The sequence below is a fragment of the Tupaia chinensis genome, unplaced genomic scaffold (assembly GCF_000334495.1).
Source record: "Tupaia chinensis unplaced genomic scaffold, TupChi_1.0 Scaffold000113_1, whole genome shotgun sequence".
Taxonomy (NCBI): Eukaryota; Metazoa; Chordata; class Mammalia; order Scandentia; family Tupaiidae; genus Tupaia; species Tupaia belangeri.
The window spans coordinates 2,758,935-2,770,701 of NW_006159577.1; the positions used below are offsets into that span (position 1 = coordinate 2,758,935).

Here is an 11,767-nt window from a genome sequence, read left to right on the forward strand (position 1 = left end):
CCCTACATAAGGCACATTTAGCCGATTTGATCTGCTTTTGTTCCTTTAAGACATTTGTTTTTCTGCCTCAAGCTTGTCATGCTGTGCTTGGAGATTGCAGGTTATGTTCTGTACTAAGGCTGTACGGAACACTGTCCTCTCCTCTCCCTCACTGTGCTACTGTAACGTACGTACACCAGTAGAGCGTATTGGAGCAATAGTAATGATGCTATGAAGGTGATGGGGTTGAGAATAAAAATGCTGCTAACTGCCGCTTAATTGAATGTTTGATGTTTTATTGCACCATTTGTAACCCCTTAAGGGTTCCTTGCCGGATTTCCTGTTCCTTTTAAAGCTGTGATTCCAACCTTGGCTGTACTTTAGAATCACCTGGTGACTTTTAAAAAGCGCAAATAAAAACCTGGACTCCCCCAGAGGTTCTGAGTTGATGGGTCCTGGGGTAGGGCGCAAGCATTAGCAGGTGACTCTTCTGATGATTCAGATGTGCAGCCAGGGTTGAGGATCGTTGCTCTAAAATGATGAAACTAGTTCTCCAGCTCAGGAAGTGATCCTTAGAAATGTACAGTGCTCACTGCACTTCGGGTATTGCCCGTTCTGTGCCAGTTACCTGGCTGTGTCATAGCCAAGGTCTTTTGCACTGGTTCCTCATGAAATTGATATAGCAGCTTTAGTGTGTGTGTGTGCGTGCGTATGTACATATATGTATATATTAGACACATATATACACACGTGTGTATATATATACACACACATATATCTCATTCTTTTTTATGTATGAAAAAAACAGGAAAACCCATAATATGTCTAATCATACCATTCTAACCTAGTTATGTGTCCCTGGAAGGTCAAGAGTAAGTTTTTAAGAATGAGAACCAAGAACAAAGCCAGCTTGTAGCTCAAAGCTTCCTCTCCAGAGCAGACACTAGGAATTCTTTTTGTTGAGCTGTACTTTACCTATGCATATGGCAAGAGGACGTTTAAACATTTATCTTTGACCATACACGTTTGCCTGTTTTATTTTTTTTCAGATTATGACGCTTGGAAAGTGTGTCTGCGACTTCGTGATAACGGACTGCTGGCTAAGCCCACCCACGGTGACATCATCAGGTTTGCACCCCCTCTCGTGATCAAGGAGGATGAGATTCAGGAGGCCGTGGAAATCATTAACAAAACCATCTTGTCTTTCTGAGCTGGAGAGGATGCAGTTCAGTCATGCCTGCGGACGTGGCCTTGGTAGTTGTAGATAGCAAGCATAGTCTAGGCTGACCGGTAGACTCCGGAGCAGCCAGCGCTGCTTTCTCTGACTTCTGACTGTAAGAATAGAACATGAAGCCGTGTGTTCAGGGAAACATTGGATTTTGTGAAAAAAGATTCCTTTTGGAGAGAGGGACAGATTGTTCAGTCAATCCTGTTGCCCTTACCCATGGTATTTATAACTTTTCCGTTTTTCTTTTTACCAGAACTGAATATTTCAGACATTTCTCTGTAATGATAAGCGTTTCTCATTCTCAGACGACTGTAGTATTTCATCATGTGACTTTGTTTGATCTTACGTCAGGGGACCACTTGGCTTGTTCTGGGTTTTACACTCTAAATAAAGCTCCTGTTCCGGGGAGTCTGTGTTTTTGGAGAGTCTTGACCCTGCTGATTTCCCAAACTTTCTTTCTAGTAATAAACATTTCCCTGTGAAAATGCAAAAAAATAAATGAAGCTTATGACTTTATGTATTTGCACAATGTGTATTTCTATGGAGTAAATCTCTGGAAGTGGCTTGCCGTCCAAAGGGAATGGCTTTTCCAGTTCATCCATCACTAAAAGGTGGGCGTCTGTTCTGAGAAATGCATCCTTAGGTGATTTCATGTCGCATGAGCACCTTTGGGTACCCTTCCACAAACCCAGATGACATAGCTTACCACACACCCAGGCTATGTGGTACTGCCCGTGGCACAGCCTGGGGGGCCGGCAGTGCCTACGGTCAGTTATTGGCTGAAACTTTAAAAATATGCCAGAGAGTACGTGTGCTCCTTGAGAGACAAAGAGAGGGAAAGTGAGAAAGCGCCTCCTTTCCCCCAGGGATTGTCATGCCACAATTCCTTCTCTCCCATTCTCCTCCTCTTGGGATTTTGGGCTCTCACACATCTATCCGGTATGTCTTTCGAGCCACTGGGTCCAGGATTCCGACAGTTGGTCAATGCAGTGCCTTCACCACCACACCGCAGCTGGCCTGATGGAAATAGCTTTGTGACAGAGGACTGAAAGCCATATTCCCCCATGCTCCCTCAAGGTTCTACCGAGTTACCCTCTCAGCAGCATCACGGCTCCTGTGTACTGTTCTGTCACTAACCACTGAGTTTAAACGTGTGAGTGGGAGTGGTTCATAGGGAGGTCTGCTCATACCAGTTGCAATGGGGGTGGCACCCTGGACAGGTAATTTAAAACCTACCCAGGAGGGTTTTGGGTGTAGTCAGGGTTGAGAACCTAACCTCTGTTTTAGGAAATTTACTATTGTAAAATGTAGATTTTGATTCAGCCTGCCTAATCTTGACATTCTGCATTCCAACAAACTCCCTCTAGATGCAGAGGCTGCCTTTGGGCATATAATCATTACCAGGGGTCAGTTTAATCAGAGAAGGCCTTGGGGCTGGTGGATTTAGCAAATCAGCCAGAGTCCTGCTAAATTTTTTGAAGCCCTGAGTCTGAGAAAGGGCAAGAAGTAGGAAAGCCCAGGGAGTTGTGGATAGCACTTAGAACCTAGAACACAGAAGGTGGGCCAGTGGTGGTGGAGGGCAGTGGAGTCCAGGCGAGGAGTTGGGACTGACTTGGTGAGCAATGGGATCAGTGAAGGAAAGGAGGGAAGTTAGGAAATGCGTGACCCTGTTAGAAATATCTGCCAGATTGAACGTTCGGGACTTACCCAGCACCTACTTACCGTACACTATCAGTTAGGGGGGGTGACGTGGCCGTGGCACCCGGGTAGAGTGGTGAACAGTGTCATGGGGACAAAGTGGAAGGGGGTACAGTCCAGTGGGCAGGAGCCTGTTTAGTAGAGAGGCAGAGTCAAAGGCTTCAGAATTTCCTTCTTACTCTGAAGGTCAGCCTTAAATCTGCTGAAATGAATTAAAAATAGGTTATAGGAAAACCATAATGAATTTGTTGACGTGCTTAAGTGCAAAGTCATATATAAAATGTGAGTTAAAGAAGGGCCACTCAACTGAACCTTGGATACCCTCTTTATAAAGAAGGAGGAAATTGTGTGTGTGTGTGTATGTGTGTGTGCTGTGCATGGGGGGGGGTTGTAGGTAATTTTCAAGTATAAAAAAAATCTAGCCAATTTAATTGAGAATCTTTTATTTATTTATTTATTTTTGTAGAGGTTTTTGCCTTAGGATACTTGCATTTTTGGGAAGAGGGGAGGCGGGGAAGACAGAGACAGTAAGAGGGAAAGTGAGAAATCACCCCTAGGGGGGATGGCCATGCTGCAATCCCTTCTTCATCCTCCTTCCAGAATCTTGGGCATACATGCACACATGCCTGACGTGAGTTTTAAGCTCGTGGGGTTGGGACTTGAACTGGGGTTGGCCACATGGGAGTTCATCGAAGTAACCTATGCCACCTGCTAGCCCTAAATTGAGCAAATCTTAACACAATTCTAATTGGGCAATTGTCCTGGATTTCCAGACAATTCTGGGTAGCCTCATGGTCACACGATATTAGTTCCAGAAAAGGAAAGTAATGTTTACAAGAACAGGAATGTGACACAAAAACAAAAGTGAAGGAATGAGGTAGAGAAACAATCTGGGTTGGTTACAGTTTGAAATTTGTCTGCATTAGCACAGTTTAAAAGGTGGGATGCCTGTGATTGGCTGTGACCTAGCAAGAGAGAAAAAGAAAAAATGAGGTTGCAGTTTGTTTATGGAAACAAGCAGGAGGATGGAGGCTTTTTCGATATTCTTTTACACAAGGGGTGGTAAATAGCTTCTTACTTATTTACTTATTTTGTCATAGGGCACATGCACTCACTGGAGAGACAGAGAGATAGAAAGTGAGAAATCACCCCCAGGGGGGATGGCCAGGCCACAATCCCTTCACCATTCTCCTCCTGGGATCTTAGGGACACACACATATGGTCCTGGTGTAAATTTTAAGCCACTGGGTCCAGGACTTGAACAGCAGTCGCCTGTGTGGGAGTCCAGTGATGTAACCATTATACCATCTGGTGGTCTCAGGGATGGTAAATAGTTTTAAGTGGGGTCAGAGAGTGGACATTGGCCTAGGGCAAAGTTCATTTGAGTTCTAGGTCAGGTGTTTGCTTTCAGCCTCTTCTGTGATAGTTTGATCTGCCTTGGTTAGTGACATTTCAATAGGAAGGTTGAAGGAGATTGTGTTCTTTGGTGTATCTGGTCTTAAGGTAGAAAGTAGCATTTTGGAGCAAAGCCTCTCTATGCTTCAGGAAAGCAAGGATGGCATAGAAACCTTGGTTCTAAGGCAGGAGAAAGCTAGCAATGGAAGTGGGCAAGGGGGCTGGAGCATCTGCCTATGTGGCTAGACAGAAAGACTGATCAAGGCAGACAATTTTCCACCCAAGATAATGTAGACAGATTTCCAGCAGGGAATGTTTAGCTGATTAAGCCACATTTGAGAGAACCAATGAGATGAGAACAATCATTGGGCCCAGCCAATGATCATCTGACTACCTAGATTAAAATATTCTAAACCTTGAGACCAACAGATGGTGTGGTTAAGGCACTGGACACTCCCACATGGCTGAGTCCTGGACCTGGTGGCTGGCTTTCTCATTTTCCCTCTCTCTCTGTCCCTCTCTGGTCAAATTAAAAATAAAGTTAAATAAAATCTTTTTTGGAGAGGTTTTTGCTATAGTGTGTGTGTGCTCGCCAGACAGACAGAGAGAGACAGAGAGACAGAAAGTGAGCAATCACCCCCCCAGGGGGGATGGTCACGCCGCAATCCCTTCTCCATTCTCCTCTCGGGATCTTGGCACGCATGCACACGTGCTCGGCATGAGTTTAAGCCACTGGGTCCAGGTCTGAACTGCGTTGACTATGTGGGAGTCCAGTGACATAGCCATTATGCCAACTGCTGGTCCCAATAATTCTTTAAATTATAAACTGTGGGGCCAGCAGATGGCGTAGTGGTTAAGTCGCTGGACTCCCACGTGGCTGACTGTGGTTGAGTCTTGGACAGGCGGCTTGAAACTTAGGCTGGGTGCGTGTGCATGTATGCCCAAAATCCTAAGAGGAGAAGAGATTACTGTATTACCGTGTGGTCATCCCCCTCGGGGAGTGATTTCTCACTCTCCCTTTTACTGTCTATCTCTCCCTTCAGCAAGTGTGCACACCTTTTTTTTTTTTTTTGGAGAGGTTTTCACTATAGGGTGCGTGCGCTCGCCAGACAGACAGAGAGAGACATAGAGACAGAAAGCAAGAAATCACCCCCCAGGGGGGATGGTCACGCCGCAATCCCTTCTCCATTCTCCTCTCGGGATCTTGGGCATGCACGCACACGTGCCCGGCGTGAGTTTTAAGCCACCGGGTCCGGGACATGAACCGCGGTCGACTACGTGGGAGTCCAGCGACATAGCCATTACGCTAACTGCTGGTTCCCAAGTGTGCACACCTTGAGGGAAAAATAAAGTTATAAACCTCACAGAATATAACTGCTAGGGCCTCTTAAAAATAATGTTTTAAAAATGTATTTATTCTTTTTTTTTTTTTTTTTTTATTTAACTTTATTTTTAATTTGACCAGAGAGGGACAGAGAGAGAGGGAAAGTGAGAAAGCAAGCCTCCAGGTCTGGGACTCGAACCATGGTTGGCCATGTGGGAGTCCAGTAGCTTTAATCATCATGCCACCTGTCAGCCCCTGCTAGTCATTCTTTCTGTCCACTCAGGCCTGCTTCTACCACTCAGGATTATACTTTTGCTTTTACTTAATAAACTTATTCTTTGTTTTCTCTGTTGGCTTGTTTCAATCGACCTGGGTATCACCAAAGCCCTCCTGCCACAGTTCTGAGGCTGTTTGATTTATGGGGTATCGTTTTCTGAGCCCTGACACTGTCATACAAGAGATCTATTGGGTTGTCGGGAAAGTCATGATGTTTTCTGTTTTGCATAGAAAGACAAAAATGCGTTATGACTTTTCTGACGACCTAATCGATAAGGATCACTTCTAGGTATAGGAGAGAGGGGATAGAATCGATCCCATGAAGGGAGGGAGTGGTCCAAAGTAGAGGAGGACCCAGAGACGATAGGAGGTGTCCAGGTACCCGAGGCCTGGGATGGGTATGTTAGAGATGCCCGAAGATTATAATCCCAGTGCATTTTTGCACTGAAAACAGTCATCTCCCCCACCCCCAACAGCTCCAACCCTATGGTGAACTTGTTTTTTTGAGTTCAGACCTTCCAGGACACCGCATCTTAATTGATCATTCATTGCACACTTAAGAAAACTGAGGTTGGGACAGAACATCTGATTTACCCAGAAGAGCACCTGAGGTGGAAATGACACTGCATGTCATGAGAATATATAAAGTTCATCCAGAAAAGAGACTGCTATGTTAAATTAAAAAGCAGAACTGGAAGACAAAGAGGGAGGTCAGACTAGCCTGCTTGTTGATGACTAAGTGACTGACCTTTACAGGACTTTCTTTCTCAAGATAACTGGAACTCCTGCCAGCCTTGCAGCATGCCTTAAGGCTGACTGCACTTCATGCTGATGCAATGAAGAGTGGACTGCTCTCCCCGCTGCCGGTGACCTGCTGCAGACAGCTTCTGCTACTCAGTCCTGTCCCTGTCCCCTTTTTCTAAGGTCTCCTCTGTTATCTTTGTCCAGTGTGAATTTTCAGAACCCCTTCCATGTGTTGTACCTCTTTTACTGGTTTAAAAGACCTGACTATCTCAGAGTGAGCAGACATTTGTCATTTCCAACCGCCCTGCTTTCGGTGGTTCTGACTGCATGCCCCAGCGTCTTCCCCTTAATTGGCAGTAGCTCAGTAAGACTGCTAAATTCCTTTTTTAAAAAAGTAAATAACTTACGTTGCAGTTCTTTTTTAGGCTCAACAATGGCAAAGCACTAGAAATTTGAGGCACCCAGCCTCCTCTCTGCGGCACTTTCCTAAGTGATGAGGACATGCCGTGTTGGAATGTCCTCAGAATTAGATTTAGATCTGTGTAGATTTAGATCTGTGCTTCTCAGTGTTGATACACAAACCTGGCTTGCTTTAAAAATTACCAGTGATAAAGCATGATAATCAAGACAGTATGGTGCTTGCACAAAAACAGGTGGACCAATGGAATAGAATAGAGACCCCAGAAATAAACCCCAAAGCTTACAGTCAACTGAGTTTTTTTTTTTTTTTTTTTGTGGGGGGGAGGTTTTTGCTATAGGGCGTGTGCGCTTGCCAGAAAGACAGAGACAGAGAGCTAGAAAGCGAGATATCCCCCCCCCGGGAGAGTGGCCATGCCACAATCCCTTCTCCATTTTCTTCTTGGGATCTTGGGCATGCATGCTTATGCACCCGGCGTGAGTTTAAGCCACCGGGTCTGGGACTCGAATCGCGGTCGTCTACATGGGACATAGCCATTATGCTAACTGCTGGTCCCCTGAGTTTTGACAAAGGATAACAGTCAATCCAGTGGGAGAAGGAAAGCCTCTTTAGCAAATGGTGCTGGAAAAACTGGGTATCCACCTGCAGAAAGATGAAACTGAATCTCCATCTTTCACTATTAACAAAAATCAACTCAAAATGGATCAAAGATCTGAACCTAAGATCTCAACTATAAAACTACTGGTGGAAAACACTGGGGAAATTCTGGGAGACATTGGGGTAGGCAAAGACTTCTTAAATAAGACTCCCAAAGTATGGGCAGTAATCCCTAAAATAGACAAGTGGGATTATATCAGATTAAGAAGTTTCTGCAACAGCAAAGGACACAGTAATTAATATGAATCAACAACCCTTAGAATGGGAGAATATTTTTGTAAACTGTGTGTCAGGTAAGGAATTGATTACCAGAATACACAGGGAACGCAAGTGGCTTACCTGAAAAAAAAAAAAATTAACCCAATTAAGAGATGGGAAAATGAGCTGAACAAAAATTTAAGGAAGACATACGAACAGCCAAAAAGCGTATGAGGAAATGCTCATCATCCCTCATTATAAGGGAGATGCACATTAAAACCACAATGAGATACCACCTAACCCCTGTCAGAATGGCAAAGATTAAAAATACAAAAAATGGTAAGTATTGGCGGGGATGTGGTGAAAGGGGAACTCTCCTATACCGTTGGTGGGAATGTGAATTGGTCCAGCCACTGTGGGAAACAATATGGAGGTCCCTCAAAGATCTACAAATAGAACTACCATTTGATCCAGTAATCCCACTTCTGGATATCTACCCAAAGGACAGGAGAATGCTCAGTCAGAAAAGCCCTTGCACATCAATGTTTATTGCAGCATTATTCACGATTGCTAAGACATGGAACCAACCCAAATGTCCATGAACAGATGAATGGATTGAAAAAGTGTGGCACATATACTCTATGGAATACGACTCATCCATAAAAAACAAGACCCTGGCATTTGATACAAAGTGGTCAAATATGGAAGATTTATTGCTGAGTTAAGCAAGTCAGGCTATGAAAGAAAGATACTGTATGTATCCACTTAATATATATCGACTATCCATACTTCATGGTGGAGACTGAAATACTGGAGGACTTAAAAGCAGTGAAAATAGTTAGGGATACTGAAGACAGTGTATGCAGGGGAGAAGGGAAGAGTATAGAGAAAAAAATCAGGGAGTAAAAATAGAGAGGCCGACCTTTGTGGGTCATAGAAATGGTTTATTACCTGTTAATGATAACATGTATAATACTCTTGACTGGTCTGAGAAATATTTCATGTTGGGTAAATTCTCTATACAAATGATGTATACCAATCAAATATTTAAAAAATATATAAAATAATCTGAAAAATAAAACAAAAAAACAATGTCAGGGCCAGCAGGTAGAGTGGTGGTTAAGGTGCTGGACTCCCACCTGGCTGCCTGTGGTTTGAGTCCCAGACCTGGTGGCTTTCTCTTTTTCTCTCTCTGGTCAAATGAAAAAAAAAAAATGGGGACCAGCATATGGCATGATGGTTACGTCAGTTCGAGTCCTGGACCCAGTGGCTTAAAACTCATGCTGGGCATGTGTGCGTGTGTGTCAAAATCCCAAAAGGAGAATGGAGGAGAAAGGATTGCAGTGTGGCCATTCCATCTAGGGGGTGATTTCTCGTTTTCTCTGGTGAGTTCATGTGCCCTAGAACAAAAATCTCTCTCTCAAAATAACAATAATAATGAATAAAATGAAATAACTCTTTTTTTGGAGAGGTTGTTTTCTTTTCTTTTTTTTTTGCTATAGGGCACATGTGCTCGCCAGAAAGACAAAGAGAGACAGAGAGACAGAAAGCAAGAAATCACTCCCCAGGGGGGATGGACACGCTGCAATTCTTTCTCCTCTATTCTCTTCTCTGGATCTTGGGCATGCACGCACACATGCCTGGCGTGAGTTTAAGCCATCGGGTCCATGACTCAAACCGCGGTTGATTACATGGGAGTCCAGTGACATGGCCATTACATGCTAACTGCTGGCCCCTGAAATAATTCTTAAAAGAAGAAGAAAAAAAAAGAAAAACCCCAATGTCCAGGCATCGCCTCAAATGAATAACATCAGAATATCTGGGATGGGGCCTTGGCATCTGGGTAGAAAATGCTCCCCAGGGGATGCTACCTGCGGCCTTTGCAAAGCGGGTATTGAGTACGGTCAGTCAATTTACTCATGCCAGGTACTGGGCTTGTACTGAGCGGCCACTGTGAATCAGGTCTGTGGTCCCTGACCTTGAGGGGCTCTTTAGTGGGTAGATTTCTCTGAGTACCACTGGCTGGTTCTGGATTATAAGCAGTGGCTCAAAGAAATATTATCTATTAAACTATCTGCTACAGGTGCCATCCCAAATGTGTCAAGTCTTACCACAGATACGATTACCCCCTTTTTCATATGAGAAGAGCAAGACTGAGAAAGACTAGCCTTAGGCCACTGAGACAGTAAGTGGTGGTGCCTAAGAGCCTCGGGTGGGCAGAGAGGCAGGAGGTAACCCAGGTTCCTCAGGGACTGGGCATCGAGGAGACAGCTCCTCCGTCTGTCTTAAGCTCACAGTTGAGAGGTGTATAAAAGCATTTCAATTTGTTTCCCACTCGGGGAATGGATTCTTGAAAATACCAGCAGGAGCCATTGAAATGAATAATATATACACAAAAGCAGCTTAGTCTGTTTAAGAAAACCCCTTTAAAATACATGACAGAACTTCCTCCCCTTCCCTGTGCATGTATAGTGGCTCAGAGAAGTTTTTATAAAAACCCTAGCTTTTATTTTGATAAACTTGCAAATGGGATTGTTTTCTATGCATCAGACTAATATCAGAGCGAACATAGGTTTTAAATGTACATCACAGAACTTACCTGCACGGCAGATGGTAACTGAAGGTCAGGCCTTGGGTGTAGGGCAGTTTGCCTTTAAGAAGGGTTCACTGGGACTCTTGAAAGTTTCCTGGAAGGGGCGGGAAGATGGGTGATGTTTAAGGGCACTGGACTCCCACAGGGCCGACTGTGATTTGAGTTCTGGAACTGGCGGCTTACTTTCTCCCTTTCTCTCTCTCACGCTTGCTCTGTTCCTCTCTGGTCAAATTAAAATAAGTAAATAAATAAAGTTAAATAAAATAATCACTTAAATTTTTCCTGTAAATAGTTCCAGGAGAGCCTGGAGGACTCTGATTGTGCTGGGCCTTCTCCTAGGCCACAGCATGGGTCTTCTAGAGACCGGAAGTAAAGGGTAAGAATCTTCAGCCTCTAATCTCTCCCTTTTTAAAAAAAAACCCACAAAATCACTTTATACCCCTGAATACTAAGTCCTGCACCTGTTAAAAAAACGGGTGTGATTTAAAAAGTAAGTATGCAAACAACACAGGAACTGCAGACTTCAGTGGGGTGACCTGGGAGCTGGAATCCGGGTGAGGGTCTCTTCTGCCCCAGGAATTCTGAAACCATGGGGGTCCACTGCTGGTGTTCCCATGTTAGAAGGCAGGGCTGGAGGCTCAGAGAGAGGAAGGGACTTGCCCCAGGGCACAGTGGGAAGGGAACCTGGGGAGGCCTGCTGGTTATGCCAGGGGCAGCGACGCAGCTCTGGGCTTTTTAGTTTTGCTCTTGCCTCTCCGGAACTGGGTGGCTTCAGAGTCACTCTCTGTCCTTTATGAAACGAGTTGGAATAGGCCAGCACTTCTTACTGCGCGGTCTTGGCTGAACTGGTCTCTGGAAGTTGGGTCCAGGATGGAACCGGGTAGGCTGAGCCCACACCCAGTGAGAACTTGGCTCAGGTGGTCGCTCCACACGCTTGTCAACCCAAAGCCTCAAGGGTCCGAAAACTCCAGCAGATTTCACGTGGACACCGTGAGAAGCGTTCGGTGAGGTTCCCATTCCCAGTCTTGGAAGATCCCCCTTGTGGGTTAGTTTCCCTCAAAGCCAGTTTCCTGGGAAAAGGGGGCTCTCTGCGGGGAGGGGCTCCGAGCGCTAGCGGGAGGGCAGGGGTAAGGGCCTCGGAGACCCATCGCTCACGTGCAACTCGGTATCACCAGCTTCCGGTCCCGGGAGGGCTGGCCAGAGCCGCTTGCAGCGGTGAGGTGGGACTGTCCGGACGGCAGGGGGCGCTGCAAGCAA

The 11,767-nt window shown here is 45.2% G+C and overlaps 1 protein-coding gene across 1 annotated transcript in view; it reads left to right on the forward strand.

Annotated features, from left to right (window-relative positions):
- Positions 1-1,723, forward strand: part of OAT (ornithine aminotransferase) — a 28,918-nt gene extending 27,195 nt beyond the window's left edge. The window contains exon 10 of the mRNA XM_006143916.3: positions 1,029-1,723. Coding sequence (XP_006143978.1) covers positions 1,029-1,189 — 161 coding nt within the window. The 3' untranslated portion in view covers positions 1,190-1,723. The remainder of the gene's footprint in view (positions 1-1,028) is intronic.
- The last annotated feature ends 10,044 nt before the right edge of the window (positions 1,724-11,767 follow it).